This window comes from Rhinolophus sinicus, linkage group LG13 (genome assembly GCF_036562045.2).
Source record: "Rhinolophus sinicus isolate RSC01 linkage group LG13, ASM3656204v1, whole genome shotgun sequence".
Lineage (NCBI taxonomy): Eukaryota > Metazoa > Chordata > Mammalia > Chiroptera > Rhinolophidae > Rhinolophus > Rhinolophus sinicus.
In genome coordinates this window covers 39487228-39512275 of record NC_133762.1, presented here as the reverse complement: position 1 = coordinate 39512275, position 25048 = coordinate 39487228, and the positions used below count along the sequence as shown (strand labels likewise).

The following is a 25048-nucleotide window of genomic DNA, read 5'->3' as shown; positions in this document are numbered from 1 at the left end:
GTGGGGGGTGGGGTGGGAGAAGTGGTTCTCCAGGGCTAGCTTGAAGGAGCCTTAGCTCTCCAGGAAGTTTCCTGGACTCTCTCTCCTCCTCACAGTGGGGAGAGATGGCATTTTTTAAAAAGCCCATGAATACTTTGCATCCAGTTCCAGGCATTTACAGTAAGTGTAAGATGATGACGCTGACATCTTCTGTCTTGCCCACTGGTTAGTCATCTCCTGAGGACAGAGTCCTTCTCACTCATCTTAGTGCCACCCAGGCCCGGCTGCCCATCATTATTGCTTGGGGATGCTTACTAAAAGTGTTTTCACGCGCTCCAGGGATTCTGATTCCTTGGATCAGAGTTAAAGGCTTAAAACTTGAGTTTTAACAGTATGCTAAGTAATGGCACTGGGTATAGGGAACAACTCCAAAGGGCCTGGCACAACAGAGTAGTGCTAAGTGTTGCCTGCAGGAGCTGGAACTGGATTTGCAGGGTAAACAAATGGCGTCCAGGAAGTATGGATTGAAGGAAGGTTTCTGTACCCATGCACCTAACAGTTTGAAAGGAACTAGTGCAGCAGTGTTAGCAATACAAAAGATAAATATTTATTTAGAACAAAATTTTTAACAATGGATTTTACATTCTAAGCCACAAGGAAATAGCAAAACATAATGCAAAGGGAAGACAAAAACTAAAAGTAGTGTATTCTTTTCTACTTTAACTTGTTAACAGTTGACCCAATGTCCTCTTGCTTGGACTATTTGACAAGTACATTTTAGAGTTAACAACTCACTTATAATTCTGGGTTAAAATCGTCTTCTGAGAGTTAGGAGGTTTGCAGATGAGCTTCATTAGCTGCTTCTCTGGGGTTTTCAGCTATTGAGGCTCAGGTGCACATGTAAACCTTTTGATAGGTTTCCTTACACAGGAGCACTGCCATTTCTCACTGGTGGCAATGAATGAGGAAGGGTAAGGCCCCAAAGGACCAGGCACGCCTTAATCCAGATATAGTACCCCAGGGAGCAAGGAGTGCACCCTGGATTATGTTTCTTTGTCCCTTCCCTATCTCCCAAGAATTCAGAAGCCCCTGCTAAATCTTCTCTTTCTGCTTCCTCCCCCAGATGATCTCTTAGCATTCCTCTGGGCTCATTATTCTGGAGAGATCAGACTTCTTGGGCCCTCAAGTATTGAGGAAATTGTTGTGAAGTGTGAGAGGTAGTGGAGTGAGCACCAGGCTTGGGGTCAGGGAACTCTACCTTAGGCTAGCTCTGGCACCAGACGGCTATGTCATTTTAACCCAGTCATTTAACCACTCTGGGCCTGTTTCACTCTTGGAAAACCAGGGGACTGGTCGAAACCAATTTCTGCGTCCTTTCCAATAGGAAAATTCTAGACTCTATGAAAAATGGCTTCTGAGCCACTGAAAGAGCCATCACAATGTCCATGTGTTTTAACGCCTAAGACAGGCCCTTGGCCACCATTCAGAGCTTATTGATTCAGATTACATACACTTCTAACAACACTGGTTTTACAAATTCTCAGACCACACAGATTAGAAGCAGCAAATTAAAAAAGCCACAGTCAACAATGTTCTTAAGTCAACAAAACACTGATGGAGTGCTTATCATGTGTTGGGCCCCGGTACCTAGTACTGGGGCAGAAAGGTGAGCAAGGCAGCCCGAGGCAGCTTAAAAGGGTGAAAACTCGAGAAAACAAGGCGTGGGGGGTAACAAACACACACACACAAGTCCCCCAATACAGAAAACAAACAAACAAAAAACACGGGAAGGGTGACACATCTGCACACCACTGTCTCGGAGGTCGTTACTGATGAGTCACCAACTCAGAAAAGGCTGAAATGGAGTAAACTCGGTTTAAGAAGGCAGAGAGAGAGTTCTCTTGTAGGTTTAGAAAGATCTCCTTCAGACGCGATTTTAAAAAAGGTTTAAAAAAAAGTTTTGGCACTTAAGAGGGGTAAGCTGGCTCTGTGTTCACGCTGGCAGGCGGGCGGGCGTTCAGTGCCCGGCCACGCCGGTTAGCTGAGCTGCCACGGAATTGTGAACGGCTTTGGGACACTGGGCAAAGGCGTGTCCTCGCTTTCCACAGAGGTTGCACACGATGCCTTTCCGGCAGTAAGGACTCAGGTGCCCCTCCTCACCGCACCTGAAGCACCTGTCCTGCGTGCAGCTGCCGCTCATGTGGGTCCGGGAACCACATTTAAAGCACGTCTTGGGCTGCCCCTTGTACCAGCTGTAGCCCCGCTCGGCCCCCAGAAAGAAGGCTCCGGGCAGGTGCCTGACCCCGCCCTCCCCCTGGCGCAGCTCGATTTCGCACTTGTACTCCCCGGTCCAGATCCCAAACCTGTCGGTCACTTTCACGGGTACGGCCAGCACGTCGCAGTGGCGCTTGAGCCAGGTCACGATGTCCTCCACATCCACGGTCTCGTTCCGGAAGAGGATGAACAGCGTCTTCAAGCTGGACTTGCTCCGCCCCAGCACCACAAAGTTCTCCCAGCAGTCTTCCTGCTCGCGCTTCTCCTCGTAGACGCGTAGGAACAGGGCCAGTTTCTCCGCCGAGCGGAAGCTCACGTCGAACTCGCGGCTGCCGGGAATCTGGATGACCGCGTAGATGTCGCTCGGGTCCATGCCGATGGAGCGCAGGATGAGCGCGCCCACCACGAAGTCCCGGGTCGGGCAAGCGCCCTCGTCTCCCTGGAAACAGATGCGCACGAGGAAGCGGCCCTTGCCCGGGCCGGCCGCTGGGCCCACCGACGCCACCGGTTCATCCTGGGGGGGCAGCTCTGCCTCGTCCTCGGCTGCGCCGGACCTGGCTGGGGACGCCATGGCCGCCGTTTCGGCCTTCTTTCTTTTGCCCGCCTCCGCTGCGCCCTTCTTCTTGCGGGGGTCCGCCGCCTCGCCAGCCGGGTCTCTCCGGCGGCCCTTCGCGTCCCCGCGGCCCGCAGGGGGGAAGTCATTGAGGCCCGGCGCCGCCAGGCTCGCGGGGGCGCCTAGTGCGCCGCCCGCGCCGCTGCCGCTTTCCTCCTCCCGCCGCGGCGGTCGTGACTCGCGGAACTCGCCCTTCTTCTCGGCCAAGTTCTTCACCACCTGGGCCCAGCCCATCTTCTCGCGGCCGACCTCGGCCTCCTCGGCCCGGGCTGCTGGGCGCGTGGCTGGCAGGAGCTGCGGCCGCCCCCTCTTCCTTTCCTCCTCGGCGCCGCCGCCGGTGGCCATTTTACCTCCTTCCCAGCATCCTCCACTCACTCCCGCAGCCAAAGTGCGCCCATCGCGCGCGCCCGCCCGCCAGGGCGGTGGGGTTTGGGTGGGTTTCCCCCCACCCCGCCAGAAATTTGATGCTTCTCTCCCCCGCCCTGCCAAAAAATATTTACACGCAGCGCAAGGCGGCCAGAGTCGGCCGAGAACCCCCTGGTAACGGCCGAGCCGTGTTTCCGCCAGGGCTCGCTCCAGCCCCACCTCCTCGGCACCGACGCGGGATGGGGGAGTTTGGAGCGCGTCCCTGTCCCTTGCGAGGGTTTGGCAGCCTTGGGCCTTGCTCTCGAGGATTTGGTATTTCGCAAGCGGTTCTCGATGATTTCATTTAAGCAGGGTTACTAAAGGCCCAAAGCCCAAAGGCGGGACAGAGTTGGGAAGAGCTCGCCCGTTTTTCTTTTTCATACCGTTTTTGTTAAAAACAAGAACAAAACTTAGCTCTCCTTCCTCCTAAAGTGCACCACAATGCATTTGTTCCCCAACGTTGGATTATGAACATTTTCAAACCTACAGAAAGTTGAATTTTACAGTGAACATTTTCCCTTTAATTTTTTACTATTTCAACTTTTTATCATTAACATTTTACTATACCTTATCTCACCACATCTATATCCATCAGTCCTTATTGTTATTTTTTGATACATTTCTAAGGTCATTGCATTCTTTCTTAGATCTCCATCGTACTTACGATGACGATTATAATATATTGAGGGCTTAAGTGCGCAGTACTGTTCTAAGCGGTCTGCAAGTTTTGTCACGTGGAATCTTCCAAAACAATGCTGTAATTACACATTTTACAGGACGCATGGGTTTGGAGATGGGTTTAAATCATTTGGCCAAGTGGCAGAGTTAATAGACAGCCCCACATCTAAGTGGCTTATATTTATTAAACCGCTTTGCTTCTGCCATTGTGGATAAAGGACTAGTTGCCTCAGACTCTCCAGGAAACCTCCTTAATACACAGATTCCTGGCTAAAGTTAGTACTGGACAGAATCTCTATTCCTCCCTCATCTGTCTTAACTGAAGCTTTGGAAGCAGTGATAAAATTTGGGTGGGTTTACTACCACCTTTTGTCAGCTTTGTTTTCTTTCAGCATATCTGTGCATTTCAGGGTGCTTCAGTGACCTTTTTGACTTTAGTGAAAGAAAAGGTGGATTGTGGAGTCAGGGCAACCTTGGTTTGAATCTGACTGCTTCAAATCTCAGCCTTGTCACATGGGGCCAATGAATTCAGTTTTCATAGCCTCAATTTGCTCATCTATAACAAAGGGATATTAATATCTACTCTCAGAGGACTAATGTGGGGTTCAAAGAGATAACCTGTGTTAAAGAGCTTGGTCCACGGCGGGTTTTCTAGATAGGTTACAGAATTGGTTAATTTAATGGTTCAACAATGCCATCAAGGAACAGGTTCCCTCCACTTTCCCCTCTACTCCAGTTAACTCCCCTCACAGTTCCACAATTCCGGGAATGTCACACAGATATGACAGTACCTAGCTGCAGATGAGGGAATGTTTTTCTTCAATCTCTTTTTTTTCTTTTTAAGTGTGATAAAAATCTTACCCAAAAGTCTCTGAATAGACTGACTTCTCACCCTCTCTCCTTGGCCAGACTTTGATCACATGCCTTATGACTAAACCTGTAACTGGCAAGGGAAATGGGCCCACCAAGCCTAGCTCAGACCAATCATGACTACTGAAGCTGGAACTGGGACTGGGGCTGGGGCCTGCCTCCTCTAAAGCCAGTGCATACCTGAACAATATCAGGGGTGTTAGCTGGGTGGAGGGGAGAAATGGCTGTTGGGTAGGTAACCACCAGGGTCTTCCCTATAGTGATTGCTACCTCCTACTTTTTAACTGTTTCCTGGTATAGAGCTCCCCCGCTGGAGTGCTGTGGTACAGTGGGCTCTGTAAATGGGGGTGCCCAACATAGTGATTTCCTCAGCCCTAGGAGCAGCCAAGAGGGTCCTGGCTGGCCAGAGTACCCAGGCTGATTATAGTCTCATCTGTTTACCTTAATGTGTAGTGCAATTTTAAAACATTTTCCTATGATTTTTAAGAGGGGGAAAAGGTTGGGAGCTCTGACCTAGTATTCTTTAGTAACATTCTCCTATTGAACTTTAGGTGATTTCAAATTATTTGCTCCCTTCAAATTATATTAAACTGGAATGCACTTTTAAATGTATGCTCTATCTAGCAACATGGGGTGTGGAGAGAGACCTGGAGTCGGCCAAGAGTGGGAGCCAAGACTGTAATCCAGGCGTGAGAGGAAAGCAGGGTATATGTATATGTGGATGGTGGTAGTAAGTGGTCTGCTACCAGATACACTCCGAAGGTATTGCTGACAGATTTGGATGTGGGATCAGAGATGAGTCACAAGATAAATCAAGGATGACTCCAGGAAGAGTTGTCATTTTGAGTTGGGGAATAATGTTTCTGGGGAAAGATTGCACCTTAGTTGCCTATTAGGTATCCAAGTGGAGATGCCTAATAGGCATTGGATTTAGGTGTCTAGAATTCAGGGGAGAGGCTCAAGATGTAAGTCTGGGAGGTGTCTGGGTAGAGATGGCATCTGAAGTCACAAGATTAGGAGGGAGCACATGGAGTGAAAGCAGATAGAGAAAAAGAGGGGGCCAGATCTGAGTCCTGGGGCAATCTGATAACAAGGGGAGAAGAGGATGAACCAGGAGGTAGGGATGTGGCTTCCTGGATGTCACGTTTAGGAAGTCTGTCAAGGATGGAGTGGTCCATTGTGTCAAATGCTGCAGATGGGCCAAGTAAGATGAGGACTGAGAAATGACCATGAGTTTTAGCTAAGTGGAGGCCACTGGTGGCATTGACAAGGGCAGTTTCTGTGGAGAGTGAAAGCCTAACTGAAGAGGCAGAAAGGAATGGGAAATATGAGTAGACTAGGGAAACCTCTCTAGGAGTGTTGCTGTGAAGTGAAGCAGAAATGGGAGGGAAGCTGGGTGGGAAGTAGTCACTTTTTTAAAAATAGAAGAAATTAAAACATGTTATGCTGATGGGAATAATACAGAGGAGAGGACGATGGGAAAAAAGGGGAGAATTGCTGGGGCAATATCTTAGAGAAGATGAGAGGATAGGATTCAGTGCACAATTGTAGGAATCAGTCTTAGAAGGCAGTTTATACATAGTTACAGGAGGGAGGCAAGTAGGTAGGTAAATAAATGAGGTGATGTGACCTTGTGAGTTTACTGATTCCCACAGCTTTCTTAGTGAAATAGAAAGCACAGTCATTAGCCAAGAGTAAGGATGGGGAAGGAAGTGATGTGGGTTTGATGAGAGGAGAAATATGACATAATTCTTTAGGATGTTGGGCGGGGCCAGCTGAGGGGTATTTGAAACCAAGTTGAGAAGAACGTGGAGAAAGCTACATTTTGCCCTGTGAGATTAGTCCCTCTAGGCGCTCGGTAGTCTGCGTCCGTTTCCTTGGAGACGGAGACACGAGGAAGCGTCTGGCCTCGTTAAGTTTGAGTGGCCGAGGTTACCGCGCGATCCACTCTGAGACAAGGAAGTTGGCGAAGTGGAATAAACAGGCATCCCAAGAGATCAGGGCCCCACGGACTCACGACTCTGCTTACGTTTTCCCCAATGGCACGCGTCTTTCCGAAGTAGGTAAAAGGAGCATCGCGGGGTGGCGGGGTGCACATGCATGCCCCCCCAAACCTCTCTGGCCGGTCCTCCCGCAGTCTCTTGACCCCGCCCTCTCTCCACCCACATCTCCCTAGCCCCGCCTCGCCCTCCTGCTCTCTGGGTACTGGCTTGGATGGTGTTTCTAGTGCACAGTGGTTTTGGGGTCTAGACCCCAGGACTGTTTCATGTTTGCTGCTTGCAGCGCCAGGGGTTGGGAATGAAGGAAGTTCTTTCCTGCCCTCACTCTTCCAGACCCAGCCACTCTGGGAGTCGCTCCACAATCCACAAGTCCCAGATTGCGGTGAGTATGGGAGGGCTTGGGCGGGGACCGGGGGCTTCCTGACCATGGGCCTGCAGTCCATGTGCCCTCCACCCCCGCAGTGGTGACCCTCCGGGATGAGAGAGTCTGGAGGCCTGAATTCCAGGTCTTGCTGTGTCACACGTTTGCTGTGGGACCCAGGGCATGCCTCTGAACTTCAGTTTTCTCACCACCTTATCAGAATGTCAGGGTATATTATGCTGCTCTCTTATTTATCTCTGACTGCAACTCTGCTTCCCTGTTGGATCTTTTCTGCGCTTTCTGTTTCTCACAGTTGTTTGCACCTCTCACAGCCTGGGTGTGCTTAGTAAGTTCTGGCTGGCTGATAAAAAGGGTGATAGCCGACATTTGTGGAGCACGCTTGCTACATGCTTTACAAATACCTCTCAGGATCCTTGCACCAACCTATCGAGGGAGGTTTTCTAATTAGATCCACTTTACCGATGAGAAAATTGAGGCTCAGAGAGGTGAAGTCACTTGCTGAAGGCCACAAATATCGGTAAGCTGGGATGTGAACCCACCAGGCTGTGTGACTGATTGTGTCATGTTTGGTAGGATTACGTTCCATGGCAGCGGTCCAAGCAGAAAATCAAGCCATCTGCTCTGCCTCCAGTCCTACAAACCAGTGGCCATAAGAAAAACAAAATGAAAACTTTGACTAGCGTCCAGCCAGGTAGGTAGAGGTACCTGGGGGCTGGTATGGGGGCTGGGGACAGGATGGAATGGATGCTCTTGGACCTTTGTGACCTTGGTGACATCATTTATATTAAGGTAGGCTAACTGCTATAATGAACAATCCCCAGACTTCAAGTATTAATACAGAAGCTTATGTCTCATCTATGTCAAATGTATTTATGTAATGTATTTATGTGAGGTATTTATGTGGGGTGGGGGGTGGGGAGTAGGAGTTTTCTTTTCTACATCATCATTCAGGGATCCAGGCTCTTTTAACCTTGTGGTGCAGACGTTTTGTAAGGCATCCAGCTGGCAGAGGGAACAGACAGAGAGCAAGAATATGGAGGATATTGTGGGCAGTTTTTTTCAGGGCCCAGATTTGAAGTGACACATATCACTCCCACGCATATTCCAGTGGCCATAACTCAGTCATATGACCACCCTTAACCACAGGGGCAGATGGGAAATGTAGCCCAGCTGTATGTCCAGAAGGAAAAGAAAATAGGGGCTGATGAACTCAGGATAATCTCTGCCACTTCATTGCCATGATTCCAGGGGAGTTCTGAGGCCTTGGCTCAGGCAGACATGTCTTCAAATTTTGGCTCTGCCATTTACTCTTTTGGGAAAGTCATTCATCTCTCTTAGCTGTAATTTTCTCGTTTGTAAAATGAAGACACTAACACTTATCTGATAGGATTGTTGTGAGAATTAAATGAGAAGATCTCTGTTAATGCATTGTTTACTCAACCTTATCAGACCCAACTCCTTTTAATAACAAATATTTTGGAATATTCCTTCACTATCCTGAAATAAACATCTATATATGTAATAAAAGTTAATATAATACCCTAATTGTAAAATAAAGGAAAAGTAAGAGGGAAGTTATTTATAGTTAAATAACATATTTCAGTATGTAAATGCTCAGGATGGACTCCACCAGAAGACGTGATAAAGGAGTCAGAAGCTTACTCACAGGTGTGAGTCTTGGTGAATGGAGCCGTTGCAAATGCAGACTGACACTTGGGAACATACTGGGACTGAAATACTAGGGGGACTTATTTTTTACAGCCATGATTTCCAAAGTGGTGCCATCTCTTGGTCAAGTTCTAAACAAACAAAGCACAATCTTTCTCTTGATTATAGCTGCTTTCTTGGAAAATTCAGCATTACAGTAAAAACCTGCAAGATATTCTTTGTGTTTATATTTCTTTGTTAGAGGCTTCATTCATTCTTTCCTATCCGTATTCATTCAATAACAGCCTTTCCGAACCCCCATGTGCCTTGCATTGGGCTGTTGTTGGCTCACAGTGAAGGAGATAGATTGGGTTCATAGCAACATGGAGTTCACGGTCCCATCCTCAAACATGTAACTACACAAAACTTTACGTACACTTGAGACAGAAGGAGGTCACCATCTCATTCACTCCTTCCAATGACCTGGGAGATGGTGTCACCACCATTTTCCAGATGAGGAAACTGAAACTTAGGTTGGGAGCATATCTTGAGGGTACCTTTTGTGTATTCAAAAAGATAAATCAGCTGATTCTACCAAGATGGAGTAGCCCCGTACCTTCGTAGTCCTTCCTTTTACAACTGAAAAACCCTGGATGTAACTAACACAACAAACAGAAAGACTCTGAACTGGAAAGAAGAAGGTGGGCTGCCAAGGTGAGCATACACAATCATATGGCCTTCATGCTACATCTCAACAGGGAACTGTCTGCTAAAAAAAGATTAGTTTCCAGAGTAGTATCTACAACATCCAGGTACAAGAATATTCACTTGCCATACCAAGAATAAGGGAAATCACAATATGAATGAGAAAAGACAGATACCAACACAGATGAATCAGATAGAATTATTTGGCGATCCTCGTATACAGATGACATGACTGGCGACATAGAAAATCTTAAGGAATCTACTAAATCTAAAAGAAACTAGAATTACTAAGGGAGTTCATACAAGCACATCACACAAAAAGCAATCACATTTCTGTGTACTAACAATGAATATGTGGAAACCAAAGTTAAAAATCGTACATTTACAAGCACTCCAAAGAAAATGGAATATTGAGGTATAAACTCGACAAAACATGTACAGGACCTATATGCTGAAAATTACACAATGCTGATGAAAGAAATCAAAGAAGACCTAATTTAACGTAGAGACATACTGTGTTCATGAAGCAGAAGACTCAACGTGGTAAAGATGTCAGTTATCCCCAAATTGATTTATATGTTTAATGCAGTTCCTGTCAAAATACCAGCGATGTTTTGCAGATATAGACAGGTTTATTCTAAAATTTATATAGAAAAGCAAGACCCTAGACTAGATAAGACAGTTTTGCAAAAAGAAGAACGTGGTAAGAATCACTTTACGTGATGTTAAGGCCTACTATATATAGCTATAATCATCGAGACAGCATAGTATTGGCAGAGAGATAGATACATAAATCAATGGAACAGAATAGAGAAGCCAGAAATAGAGCCACACAAATATGCCCAACTGATTTTTTTAACTTTTTTTTTGGTCTTGATTTTTGAGAAAAGTGCAAAAGCAATTTAGGGGAGGAAAGAAAGCCTTTTCCACAAATGGTGCTGAAGCAATTGGACATCCATAGGCAAAAAAATGAACCTTGGTTTAAGTCTCAGAACTTACACAAAAATTAACTCAAAATGTGAATGTAAAATGAAATAAAAGTTAAGTGCAAAATGTAAAAGTAAAACTTTCAGAGAAAAACAAGGGAGAAAAATTTTGGGGACCAAGTGAAGAGCTCTTAAGCTTTACACCGACAACTTGATCCATAAAAGAAAAATGAAACAAATGGATAAGTTGGACCTCATCAAAATTAAAAGCTTTTCTATGAAAGACTGTTAAAAGGATGAAAAGACAAGCTACAGACTTGGAGAAAATATTTGCAAACCACATATCTGACACGACTGCTATGTAGAATAGCAGTTTATCAAGAAATCTCAAAACTCAACAGAAAAACAACTCAGTCAGAAAATGGGCCAAAAACATGAAGAGACATTCTACCAAAGAGGATATATAGATGGTAAATAAGCACATGGAAAGATGTTCAACATCATTGTCCATTAGGGATGTGCAAATTAAACTATAATGAGATATCACTGCACATCTATCAGAATGGCCAGAATGAAAAATAGTGGTAAGACCAAATGCCGGCAAAGACGAGAAACTGGATCACGCATTCATTGCTAGTGGGAAGGTAAAATGGAGCAGCCTCTCTGGAAAAGAGTATGGGTTTCTAATGAAACTAAACATGCAGTTAACATAATGATCTCACAGAGTGCACGCTTGGGCATTTATTCCATAGAAATGAAAACTTAACGGTCACACAAAGACCAGTGCATGAACGTTTCATAGTCTTATTCATAATACCTGCAAACTGGAAACAATCCAGATGTCCTTCAGAGGGTGAATGGTTAAACAATCTGTGGTGCATCCATATCATGGGACACTATTCAGCAATAAAAAGGAAAGAACTATTGATAGACTCAATAACTTGGATGAATCTCCAGAGAATTGCTGGGTGACAAAAGTCAATCCCAGAAGTTACATACTGTAAGGTTCCATTTGTATGACCCTCTGGGGATGACAAAACTGTAGAAATGGGGAACAGAATAGTGATTGCCAGGAGTTAGAGACAGAGGTGGGGGAGGATGGTAAGGTGAGGGAAGTGGGTGTGGCTGTAAAAGGCAAGGTGAGCAATCCTTGTGGTCGTGGAACTGTTCTGTTCGTCTTAAAGTCAATATCTTGGTTGTGATATTGTACTTAGTGTTGCAACATGCTACCATTGGGAGAAGCCGAGTGAAATGTACATAGAATTTCTGTATATTATTATTTTTCTCTCTTCTTCCGCCTCCCCCCTCCATTCCTGTTCAAGCTGTTGTTTCTCAGTCTAGTTCTGTAGAACACAGCTCTCTGGCCTATGCTGGTATGATGAGCTTTGCGGCTACTACCACTAATGAGAAGATATACCCATTATTAAAGCTACAAATCTTACTAAGTACTTAAGTTCAACTTACAAATCTTATTATTTTTATGAATATTTGTAAGGGGGATTTTGGAACTTGGTTAATTAAATTCCCCTAAACCTTTCAAGCCACAATTAAAGTTTTTATATATTCATTTTCATTTCCAAATAGTTTACTTGCCTGATTACCAAAAACATTGGGTATTGAAATAATTCTTGTACATGTAATAAATAAATGTCTAAATATGGGTAATCTTATGTTCTTTTAAAAGTTTCGGTAATTTAATAAGAGCGTCTTAAACCTTTCCACTTATATCTAAATCAAAATCGCATTTACACATTTTAAATTAGAACCATAAGTTTAAACTATTAATCATTCCATCTCTTAAACAATACAATTAAACACCAGATATATACAGTAGTCCTCCCTTATTTGTGGGGGATAAGTTTCAAGACCCCCAGTGTATGCCTGAAACTGTGGATATTACCAAACCCCATATATACTATGCTTTTTCCTATACATATACATCTATGATAAAGTTTATAAATTAGTCACAGTAAGGGATGAACAACAATAATTAATAATAAGCGAGAACAATTATAACAATATGCTGTTATAAAAGTTATGTAAATGTGGTCTCTTGCTCTCAAAATGTCTTGTACCGTCCTCACCCTTCTTGTGATGATGGGAGATGATACAGCACCTATGTGATGAGATGAAGTGAGGTGAATGACATAGGCACTGTGACATAGCATTAGACTACATTGATCTTCTGATGATATGTCAGAAGGAGGATCATTGAGCCATGACAATGTCGTGTCTTCACCCCCAAATTTAATGCTTTTTCCATCTTAACTAAGCACTTATGCAGCTGTAACTTTTGCTGTCTGAGGTGCGACAGCAACACTAGCACGTATTTCTTTTTCCTCTTTCACAATTTCATGGATAGAAGATTTGTTCTTATTATAGGTCTTAGCAACCTCAGCATATGATTCTTTTTTTCTTGTTGAGACGTTCCACCTTTTCACTTAAAGGAAGCACTTTACAGTTTCTCGTTGGCATGTCCGAATTGCCAGCATCACTACTCTTGTGCTTTGAGGCCATTGTTAAGTAAAACAAGGGTTACTTGAACACAAGCACTGCTATACTGCCACAGTGGATCTGATAACCCAGAGAGCGACTAAGTGACTAACAGGCGGGGAGCATATACAGCATAGAGATGCTGAACAAAGGGATGATTCACGTCCCTCCCGGGACAGAGTGGAACGGCATGGTGTGAGATTTTATTATACCACTCAGAACAGTGTACAATTTAAAACTTAGAATTGTTTATTTTTGGAATTTTCCATTATATATTTTCAGACCGCAGTTGACCGTGGGTAACTGAAACCGCAGAAAGAGAAACTGCGGTTCAGGGGGGACTACTGTAGAAATAATTCATAACTTTCACACAAAATTATCTTAATTTACTCAATTACTTCAATACTTAATACTAAAATTTTCCAGGGTTAAGGATATTGATCCATTAAAGAAATAATATTTCTCTGAAGTGAACTGGCTTGCACGTGGAGCAGGGATTTTGGTGGGGGCTGAGAGTACAGCTGTAGCATTTGTGATGATTTGGGTGACTTGCTTCATGCTGGTGCAGGACACCCTGAGAGGAAGCAGGGATTCTAAGAATATGCCCTCCAAATTCCTTACTCTGATCTGAATTATTTTCCTCTCCTCCTTATCTGGCAGGACCACAGCTTTTATAGGTACTTCCTGGACAGCCCATTGGAGTTTTGCATAGCTCCTGTGTCTTTGTCTGGTGGCGTGGTCCTGGTCCCAATTCTCAGGTCATTAGTAATAACAGTGACAACTCGTAGTGTATATTCAGCATTGAATATGTGTTAGGTACTATTCCAAACACTGTAAAGTATAGTAACTTCTTACTGAATCTTCAAGACAACCCTATGAGGTAGACATGATCATTATTCTTATTTTACAGATGGGGAATCTGAGGGACAGAGAGGTCATGTGGCCTGCCCAAGGTCACACAGCTGGTAGAAGGCAGAGCCCGGATTCAAACCCAGGCTGTCTGGCTCATTAGTTCTTGCTCTTAACCCCTGCCCTATTTGAGCTTGCCACTGGCCAGGTTGGTGGGAGAGATTGGGGGTGCCTGGCTATTTCCTGTCCATACCTACAGTCACTGTGATATGTGAAATTCTCCTGGGCCTCTCCATCCCTTATATCAAGGCCCAGAGTGGAGCCCAGGAGCTTATTGATGGATGTGCGTTTCATCCTCTGTCTCACTGTCACACATTAGAAGGCTCTGAGTGGGTGGGGCTGGGGCCTGGGCCATCTCTCGTGGACGGTGCACTCCCTGGGACCTGACCCTAGGCCCGCCTGTACCCTTACTCTTTGCCGTTTCTCATGCCCTAGGGTATTCCAAGCCCACCATGTTGATGACAAGCCAGCTGAGGAATCCACGAGAACTGCGCAGAAGGAATTTGGACTCTGGGAAGACACAGGCCAGAGTCCGGCTAATGAGGGTAAGAAGAGCATCCACAGGCACCGGGGCCCAGGGCAGGGGCAGGGGGCAGGAGGATAGTGGTAGCAAACATGCACCGAGTGTTTTATGGGTGTCTGACTTGACTCATTTCCTTCTGAAAGCAACCCTGTGGGCATGCTTATCATTACCCCATTCTACATATGGGGAAACTGAGGTGCAGGGAGATAAATGACTTGCACCATGTTATTCAGCTAGAAAATGGCAGTACTAGGGGTCAAAGCCACTTAAGCAAAGTGCCCTTGTGTTTAAGACTCAGGAAAACAATCAGAATCCCCTTTTATTTCACTGCATTAGGAATGCAATCTAGTGGTTTGTTCATTTTAAAATTTCCAGTAAATTCCTTTCAAGGAATACAGTGTACCTTGGAACAAGGCTTAGAAGTTTACTGTTAAATTTTTCACATCAACTGATACAATTTGGATAATTAATTTTCTCACCATCCATTGTTTTTTATGGCTTCTGAACAATGTGTCAGAGTATTTGAAATGACTAAAAGAAGAGGGGGCTTTCGTATCTACAGCAGAAAGTAAAATACTAAACACTGTAAGTACTACAAAATACTATAGAATAATTCCAACTTCTCCAAAAAAGTGTTTAATGGCTCAACGAGGAATGAAGAAATAGGGAAACAGGTATTTGCTTTGAAACCTTTTTTTGCCTTTAACCTTCAGTTTTGCAAAATGGCTTGGAGGCAGTGTAGCATTCTTAAAGGAGGAACTCATATTTCTGATGTGATTTTTATCCTGACTTTAGAAGGGTTCCTGTGGTTTCATTCGATACAAAACATGAACTTGGACAATTTGGCTCTGAAACCTGTGCTCCTAACCAGTTCCTAATACTGTCTCTTGTTTTTTTTTTTGTTTTGTTTTTTAAATTAGTTTCAGGTGTATAAAACAATGTAATATTTAGACATTTATACCTCTCACAAAGTGATAACCTTCCTCCCCAATCTACTACCCCTCTGACATCGTATATCGCTGTTATAATTCTATTGACTATTCCTTATGCTGTACTCCACATCCTGTGACTATATATATATATTAAATTATAGTTGACATTCAGTATTATTCAGCTTCAGCTTCAGGTGTACAATCTTATAATCATTCATTCGTTTAGTCAACAAATATTTATTGAGCAGCTGCTATGTACCAGGCCCTGTTCTAAATGTGGGGATTCACCAGTGGTGTGGACTCTGACATTAAGTAGCTCACATTCTACTGGTGGAGGCAGACAATATACAAGACAAATACGTGTGATGTTAAGAGCTATAAAGAAGCATGAAGCTAAGGTTAGGGGACTAGAGAGGCACAGAGGAAGGAGTGGCTGTGACTGTTTTAGACGGGGTGATCAGGGAAGGCTGCGACGGTGGTGGCATCTGAGGGAGAAATGTTCCAGGCAGAGGAATCACAAGTGCAAAGTCCCTGAGGTTGGTGCGAAGTTGGTGTGGCTGGAGCAGGTGATGAGGAGGAAAGATGGTGGGGTGTAAGGTTAAGGGGAATAGTTTGTATATGGCCTTGCAGTCCGTGATTAAGCTTTGTGTTGTTATGATGAGTAAGACAGAAAGACCCTGGAGGATTCTGACTAGAGAAGGGATGTGATTTGACTCAGGTTTTTTCAGCAGTCCTTGGGCTGCTACTGTGTGGAGAATGGGCTTGTGGAGACACGGGGGAAACACAGGAAGGGAGCAGAAACTACCCAGTTGGTTCATTTTTGGAGATGGAGTAGGATCTCGACGCTGCCTCTCAGCCTCAGTATGATTATTTATTCAATCTATAACTGTTGAGAGAGTGCCTACTATGTGCCAGGCACCATGCTGGGTGTTGGGGACACAGCCATGAACATGTGTCAGAATTTGTGCTATTATGGAGCTTATACATTAGTGGGAAGACACACAATAAATGAATTTTTAAAACCCAAAGAATAGGTACGCATCAGCTTCTTCAACCCATACTTAGAAGCTTTAGGTACTGTCCTCTGTGCTGGAGATGGAGCTGTGACAGACCAATGCCCCGCCCTGTTGGCTGTGACATTCTAGTGGGGGAGACAGATAGGAAACAGGATAATAAGAAAAATACCTGTTATGTTGGGTGGTGATAAGCCCTAGGAGAAAAATAAATTGGGAAAGGGAGAGACATAATTACAGAGTGGAATTATGTAATTGCAAATTGGGGTAAGGGTCAGGAAGGAAGCAAAGAAGGGTTTCTATACTAGATCTCGTGGTTAGGGAAGATCCATTTCTAGAGCAGTGGTCATTAATCCTATAGTTTGTCAGAAGCACCGGGAGTGGGGTGTGGTAAGAGTACAGATTCCTGGCGCCAGCTCCAGCGGTGCTGGCTCAGTGGGTCTGAGACTTGGAGACCGGCATTTTTCACAAGGTCCTTCTGGTCCCCGTGGGCCATTTTTGGAGATATTTTGGTCTGGAGATGTGGAGGCAAGGTAGTGGAGTGGCTAGGAGCTCAGACTTCCAAGGACAACAGCTCTGCTATGTGTGACCTTAGGTAAGTTACTAAATCTTTCTGACCCTCGGTTTCTGCTTCTTTAAAGTGGGGCTAATAAAAGTGTCAAGTGAGGTAGTGCAGGTGATGTGCTTAGTAGTTTCAGGCACATAATAAGCACTCCATAGGTGTGCCCTATTATTCTTATGATTAATGTGAGGAAAATGGGTTTTTAGGGCTGGGAGGGGGGTTCTAGCAAAGGACAGAAATGAGGAAAAAGAAGGAATAAAGAAGGGAGCGCATAGGGATGGCGGAGGTGGAGGGTTAGAGCCGGTGAGAGGGCTATCAGCTCCTGTTCACTGAGTGCACACTGAGTGTGCCAGGCATTGCCACTAGGTGGCTTGATTGTGAATATGATCTCATTTATTTTTACAGCAGCTTTCTGAAGTAGAATAGTTTCCTCACCTTTACAATGAGTATAGTGGGACTCTGGGGGCCTAACTTGCCCTGTTTCCCTTCGGTAGTAAGTGGCAGAGCTGGGATTTGAACCAAGGTGTGTCTTAGCCTAACATCCACGTCTTAATGACTTTGAAGTTCAGCCATGCCTTGCAGCTTGAAGCTCTCAGTTCCTTGTCTTAGTGTAGTGGAAAGACAGACACTGGGGGTCAGAAGTCAGCCTTTCCAGTTCCAGTGCCACCACTTCCTGGCTGTGTGGCTTTGGGCAAGTCGCTTAGCCTGTCTGAGCTTCCACCTAGCAGTAAAATAGAGTCAGTAAAGCCTAGGGCTGTTGGAGGGTGAACTGATACCGTTTATCATGTGCTGAGTAAGGGACCGTGCCCAGCACATAGTGGGCCCTCACCAATTATTGTTGTAGATTTTGTGTAATTGCTGGGGATGACTTTAGGCAAATCACTTAATCAGTCAGACCCTCATTCTTTCCACAGGGGCGTTGTATGAAATGAGAGAGTACTCATTCAATTCAGCTGCCTGTTGAGAAATGGTAGCGATTATTAGACACTCTGCCTCCCCAGACATGGCTCATCACCTCTGCCACCTTCTTACCTACCTGGGTCATTTTCTATTATAATGATTATTACTACTATATTTCATTGGTTCTAAGAAGCCATTGATAATGAGACACACCTTTATTTTATTTGCTCGCTAATAAAATATTTGTCAATTAGATTGCGACATGCACCAATTGTAAGATACCTCCCCACCTCAGAGATGTAAAATGATAGGAAAATAGGCATTTTAGAATGGATGCTCTGACCCACAGACAATGGGGAACCGCCTCCCAGCATAGGTCGCATTTACCAGTCGAGGCCACAAGGGGGCGAGTGTTCGTCGTGAAGGAAGTGGTCCTCAGGCTTCCCGAGGCTCCACCCTCCTGGCGCAGCACCGCCTCCCATCCCCTTCCCTCTGCTGGCAGACGATGCTCAGGAACCGGCAGACCTCACTCCAGGAGCTCCGCAACCAGGAGGATTTTATCACCAAGCTCAATCAGGAGCTGATCAAGACCATCCAGGACATGGAGGACAACTCTGCCCTGAAAGTGCGCGAGATGCTGCAGCAGCAGAACATCCTTAGGGTGAGGCCCCGTGTCCCTCAGCCCCGCCTCTGCTCTCTGTGCCTCGGTGCTGCCCACTGCGCCGCCTTCCTGAGCTCTCTGGCGCCCTCTCCTGGCCTCTCCCGGCCGGTTGCACAGCCGCTTCTTCTGTGGAAGATAACACCGCTTACACGCTTCCCGCCACCTACCTGGGCTTTGGAATCAGACTTGGATGGGGGACTTATCCCAATGCTCGCACTTATTAGCTGAAAGACTTTGAGTTAAGCTCTGAGCTCTGTAAAATAGGGCTCAATAGCACTCCGCCCTAAGGGGAGTTGTACTTGGCACACAGTAGGTGTGTAAGCGAAAGTGGCTGCTCTCAACACCATCAGCAGCAAATACATGGTGTACTACTAAGTGCTTTGTATATACTCATATAATCTTTTCAACAACCCTGTCGGGTGGGCATTATTATTATCTTTATTTTACATATGAAGAAATGGAAACACTGAGAGGCTAGGTGACTTGCTGAAGATCACTCCCCAAATCACCCAGCTAGCAAGGGTCAGAGTTGGGATTTGAGCCCAGGCTGTCTGGTGCCAGGATCTGTGTTTCTTACACTACTCTGTGATTACCACCCTCACGCATTCAGTGGTGGCACTTCTGGCCTGTGGGTGAAGAGTGCCTTTGCAGAGAGCCCAGGGAATATCTTTGGTTAGGAGAGGCTAGGTGAAGCTGTGGTGAGAGGTTGAAAGTTCACAGGGGACCCAGGAGTCTGGGCTTGAGAAGAGTCAGAGAAAATCGCTTAATGGAGAAGTGCCCTGTGACTGCAGTCTGCCCAGGGAGAAGAGAGACTGAGCTCTCCGGAGTCTGAGATGAGAAAATTAAGTCTTTAGGGACTGAATTGGTCTGCTTGGGCTGCCGTAACAACAGACCAGGTGTGACTTAAACAACTGAAATTTATTTTGTCATAGTTCTGGAGGCTGGATGTCCAAGATCAAGGTGCCAGGAGGGATGATGTCTGATGAGACCTCTCTCCTTGGGGTGCAGACAGCTGTCTTCTTGCTGTGTTCTCACATGGCCTTTCCTCTGTGCTCACCCAGAGTGAGACAGATCTCTGGTGTCTCTTCCTCTTATAAGGACACTAGTGCTATTGGATTAAGGCCCCACCCTTTTGACCTCATTTATCATTAATTACCTTCCTAAAGGCCTTATCTCCAAATACAATCACATTAGGAGTTAGGGCTTCAATATAGGAATTCTTTTTTGGGGCGGGGGCACAGTTGAATCTATAACAGAGACCAAGGACATACAGAGTTATTCAGTCAAGGAAACTTAATAGAATATTCTCCACACATAGACAAAATCATTGTCTTGATTTTCTGTCATTGATCCATTAATACATTTTTTGATTATCCTGAATGCTTCTTGTGGGCCTTTGGGAAATAGTGATCAGTGGGACACCTTGTCCACATGAAGCTCTCCTTCTAGTGTGGTCACAGGCAGTTAAATAACATTGGGAGGGGGCAGGGCGGCAGGTGACTGCTTTCCAGCCTCTGGTCAGGTTCCTGGGCTTGGGAATGGGGTTGGAGTGGGGACTCTGAGGAAGTGCCGAGTCCCCTGAGAGGCCATGCTCTCGGTGGGGTGAGCTCACGCCACGACTTCCACAGAACACGGTCAACATTTTGGAGTTCTCAAACAGGAAGGAGACGCAGCAGATGAAGTGTGAGCTGCAGGAACTGGAGGAGAAGCAGGAATCCAAGATGAGCTGTAAGAATCCCTGGGGCAAACTCCTTGATCCTCACTGGGCTGTCTGGGGAGGTCGGTCAGCTGTAGGGCACTCACCTTGTACCTGCTATCCTGGAACCCATCAGGCCCATCGTCTCCCTTCTTAGGCAGATGGAATTGCTAAGATCCAGAGCTAATAGCTTGCTTGTGGAGCATTTAGTACCTCCATGCCCCATGTGTCTTCACTTTTATGGGTATACTCTCAGTCATTACAACCACATGTGAGGCAGGGGCTATTCTCCCATTTTACCGATGAGGAAAACTGAGGCTAAGGGAAGTGAGGTAGCCAGCCGAAGGTTATGCATATATAGCTAGGAGCCAGAATCCAACCCCAGCTTGCCTCTGTTTCCTGCCAAGGTCCCTCTGGGAGTCAGCACTGGGCCAGATCCCAGGTCGCCTGGCATTGATCTTGCTGAGCCTGTGGCTTCTTTCCCCTGAGCAGACTAGAAGCTTTCTGAGCAGAGGGGCGGTGTGTCAGGCAGCCTCAGGTACTGGGGATCCCCTCCAAGGAGGACAGCAGGATAGACTTTGTCTTAATCCTGCTGTGTTTGTATCTTGGGAGCCAGTGTCACCCCATCTCCATGGCTTGGCTGCCGTGTGTGTGTGTGTGTGTGTGTGTGTGTGTGTGTGTGTGTATGAGGAGATTGAGGTCCAGAGAGGGACTGTCCTAGTGAGGGTCACACAGCAAGTCAGTGGAGTTGGGAGTAGTCTTGGGATCTTGCACCAGTTTCGTTTCTCTTTTGTGCCCAGTGTTGCCTCTACTCCTTTGGGGGGTAAAGGGCTCTCTGGGGGCTTAAGTTTTCACCATCTCCCAGCCTTGTGTGACCTTGCTTCAGCCCAGACCCCACGCCATTGGCCAAGGAGAGGTTTGCCTCCTGGATCTCCTGGGAGAGGTCCTTAAGGGGGGATCCTGCCTCCTGTCCCTCCTGACCCCTCCAGACCTGGAGCAGCAGTTGGAGCAGCTGAATGCCAAGATCAAGAAGACCCATGAGGAAGTGAGCTTCCTGAGCACTTACATGGACCATGAATATCCTGTCAAGTTGGTCCAGATTGCCAACCTCGTGCGTCAGCTGCAGCAGGAGAAGGACAGCCAGCAGGTAGGTGAGCCCCTGGCTTTGCCCTGTTGGACCAGTGGGGAGGCAGGGCTGGCGGCCAACACCCTCCTGCTGGCCCCCAGGATGAATTGGATGACCTCCGTGAGATGCACAAAATGGTCCTGGAGTCTTTGTCTAATCAGATTCAGATGAAGAAGGAAAAGTTTCTGAGCGCTCTGGTGATGGTGAGTAGCCATCTGCTGCGGTGGGTATCCAGGTCCTGCCTCTAGCCCTGCTTTCTTCCCCATCCTCTGCCTCCAGGCCCCTTGTGGCCCCACCAGCTTCTACCGTGCCCTGCCGCCCAGGAAGAGGCATGTGGGGGCCAGACTCTCCTTCCTTCACAGAAAACCCTGCAACCCCATCGGGAGGCTCTTCTGAAGAAGACCCAGGAAAGCCAGGACATGAAGAAATACAGGGACAAGTTCAAAGAAGTGAGTGGGCAAGGATGGTGATGGTCTCTCTGTGAGGGAGCAGAAGTGTGGGCAGTCCCGGACCTTTGGGAGTCAGGCTTGTCCTGATCTGGTGCCCAGGTTCGGTCACTCGTCACTCATCTGAGAAGGGGATTGGTGGTGGCCTAGGCTTTGCCTCGTAAACCAGCGTCACTGGTCATGACCTATTAGCAACATCATCAAGAATGGCCGCTCAACCATCATTTTGCTGGATCTTCCCGTATCTTTGCCCGTTAATTCTTGTCACTGACCGTCACTCATTGTGAGTGCCAATGACTTCAGCATCACCACCCTCTCATTAATTTTCATTATCTTGCACCTTTATCAGTTATTCCCCACCAGCCCTCATTAATCCTCATTATCTACTACTGCCCCCCACTTTGCAACTTGTCTCTATTCTCCGTGATCCCCTCACCTTTTTCAGGACCATCAAACATTGTCACTGACTTTCTAGCCAGCCCTGCCCTGCCTGGAGAGGCTCCTCTCTGGAGTCCAGGAAGTCCTAGTGACAAAGCCCAGGCCGTTTACCTAGATGGCTTTGCTCCTCATTCATTTTGCCCTTTTCTCCCTTTGGTTGGGTGACATTTGGCTTCTTAGTTGCCCCTATTGTGCCTCTTTCAGTTTATCAACCAGTTTGAGGAGGAAATATCCATATTAAGGGCCGAGATTAAAAAGCTCCAAAACCAGATCCGGGAACCCCGAGAGATTGTGTTTGCGGACGTTCTTCTTCGGAGACCCAAGTATGTAACCTTTTTGTACCTGCCTCTTAAACTAGATGGGAACCCATTGCTCTTGCTACTTGTATGGAAAGAACAATGCCTGTCATGTACTGAGCACTATTACATGCCAGCATGATCTCATTTAATCCTACCAATGACTGAGGTTGGAATTATTACCCCCCTTTGACAGATGAGAAAACAGGCTTGCCTGGGCTCTGTCACATAGTGAGTGCTTGTTGCATAGGTGCCAACTGGGGGAGTGAGGCTGTGAGCGAAGTAGGATGCTCAAGGTGACACAGAGCCAGGTGTCCAAACCAGTCATCCGGGCTCCAAAAAGAGCGCTTGTCCTGAGGGGTCCCAGCATTTTAGAACTGAGTTCCTGCTCCCTCTCAACCTCAGACCTCTGTAGGGGTCCCGCAAACCGTTCCTTTTTTGATGTGTGCGTGTGTGTGCACGTGCTTACACAGTTAGGCTGCGAGGGTACAGATGTATTTTGGGATGGGGCTACCCAAGTCAGTACCGGTGTTCTAGAAGGCAGGGCTCCCCTGAGGACGTGCTCCCCCACTCGGTAACTCTGGCGCCCCTGCTTGGCCTCTCACACCCCTCTGCTCTTCCCTACCAGGTGCACCCCAGACATGGACGTCATCCTCAACATTCCTGTGGAAGACGTGCTGCCCTTCTAGATGACAGGGCTATGGCCGTCCTTCCCTCCCTGCCCTCTTCCCCACACCTGGAGCCTTGAGTCATCTCCTTTCAAGACCACATCCCCAGCCAGACCCTGGTCTGCAGTTCCTTCCCTCCTTCCCTCCCTTCCTCCCAGGTGGTGCTGTGGGTTGGGCCAGGTGGGAAATTCCAGTCAAGTCCACCATTTCTTTCTACCAATAAAGCTGGATTTGCATTTGCTCTTTGCCGGTTCCTGGGCGTTCCCAGCAAGGCCTTGTAGATGGGGTAGGTGAGCCCCTGGACTTTGTCTTCATGCAGGGGCAGCTGTGCTAACTGCCTCCGGGGCTCAGATCTTCTCGAGAAATGCCAGAGTAACCCCCTACCTGAGTCTCCCTGACTCTGTGGCTCTCGGCCACCCCCTCCCTGCAGCAGTGGTTCTGGTTCCCCGGGGGTGCTGCAGGCAGGTGGCTTTCAGCCGCCAGACCCTTCAGGGCTTGCGTGGCTGTAGAGCCACCATTTTATGTTCCCACACGCAATGCACAAGGGGTCCTATTTTTCCATATCCTCACTTACACTTGTTATTTATTTTTTATTTTTTAATAATAGCAATCCTAATACGTATGAAGTGGTATCACGGAGGGGTTTTCAGTTGCATTTCCCTAATGGCTAATGATATTGAGCGTCTTTTCATGGGCTTATTTCAAAGCCTTTTGTGTGATTGAGTACTCTGAACTTCTGATCTTTCGGAGATATTTATCAGCAAATGTTTGTACAGCCACACTCTTCGCATTTTCTCTAGAGCATGTTTTCCTTAATTAGCATCCTTTACCCTTTGGTAGCTTGAGTGTTTCCAAAACTGTCAAGTCCTGGTTGCTTTTGGGTTCACAGTTCTTCCTTCAGTTTATCTCCCTTCTCACGTTTTACTATACGCAGCAGGAAGAAACCAGGCTGCGCCTTCAACACTTTTCTTGGAAATCTGCTCAGCTGAATACTCAAGTTCATCGCTTGTGAGCTCTACTTTCCACCTAGCAGGACACAGTTCCCCTAAGCCACGAGGTTACAAGGGCCCCTTTCCTCCAGTTTCACTAGCATGTTTCTCATTTGCTTCTGACTCCTCACCAGCAGCACTGTTAATATCCGCATTTCTACTAATGGTCTTTAAACGAAAATGGAGTCTTCTCTAAGGTGATTACGTTTTCTTTGCTTCCTCCCTCTTCTAATTTAAGGACATTTTTTGGTAACATTGAGCTCACCTAGATAGTCCAGGACAATTTCCTTGTCTTAAAGTCAGATGATTAATAACCTGAATTTCATCTACAACCTCAGTCCCCCTTTGCCATAGAAAATAAACTATTCACAGGTTTCAGGGATTAGGATGTGGGCATCTTTGAGGGCATTCTGCCCATTACACTCCCTTCCACACCATACCTTCTGTGAAGTACCCTCTTCTCCACACCAGGGGACTCATGTTTCCAAGGCCCTCCCAGCACTCAGGCAACCTCTGAGGGCCCTCAGGGCCCAGGCTTGCTTGTGCCCGAGACCTTGGGCCATGTCTGGGGCACCCTTCCTTCCTTTCCTCCTCTGCAGCAACCCAAGTTCCCAACACGGTATACATAGAATTCACCTCAAAGAAACCCTATTCAGAAAGACTTGTCAGATGGAACTTGTTTTCCAGAAGTGTCACTCCCATACGTCCTCTCAGGGACAGACACAGAACCATCCTAGTGTGGGTAGGAGGCGTCCATCTACCTGGTAGATTTGGTTCCAGAGGGTGGCTGGCCCAATAATACCTGATGGCAATGGGGATAAAAGATGTTCCAGTGGCCTTGAAGGTTGGGTTGGGAGTGTCCTATATCCACCGTGGGAGCCAAATTACCCCCAGTAAAGCTAAACGTAGCAAAAAGG

The 25048-nt window shown here is 46.5% G+C and overlaps 2 protein-coding genes across 6 annotated transcripts; one reads left to right on the top strand and one right to left on the bottom strand.

Annotated features, from left to right (window-relative positions):
• Positions 1-563: 563 nt before the first annotated feature.
• ZCCHC3 (zinc finger CCHC-type containing 3) lies at positions 564-6235 on the bottom strand. Its single transcript, XM_019718699.2, has one exon. The coding sequence runs from the start codon at positions 3209-3211 to the stop codon at positions 1997-1999; it is 1215 nt and encodes a 404-aa protein (XP_019574258.1). The 5' UTR covers positions 3212-6235; the 3' UTR covers positions 564-1996.
• LG13H20orf96 (linkage group 13 C20orf96 homolog) lies at positions 6070-23378 on the top strand. Of its 5 annotated transcripts, XM_074318247.1 has the most exons (11): positions 6070-6878; positions 7153-7201; positions 7775-7892; positions 14317-14426; positions 18314-18472; positions 20101-20200; positions 21158-21315; positions 21396-21497; positions 21657-21743; positions 22383-22501; positions 23103-23378. In XM_074318247.1, exons 1-11 carry the CDS (start codon positions 6859-6861, stop codon positions 23161-23163), a joined length of 1083 nt encoding a protein of 360 aa, XP_074174348.1. In that variant the 5' UTR covers positions 6070-6858; the 3' UTR covers positions 23164-23378. The 5 variants fall into 5 exon arrangements, with proteins under 5 accessions (XP_074174348.1, XP_074174349.1, XP_074174346.1 ...); XM_074318248.1 differs by lacking the exon at positions 7153-7201; XM_074318246.1 differs by lacking the exon at positions 6070-6878 and having other exon boundaries at positions 6973-7201.
• The last annotated feature ends 1670 nt before the right edge of the window (positions 23379-25048 follow it).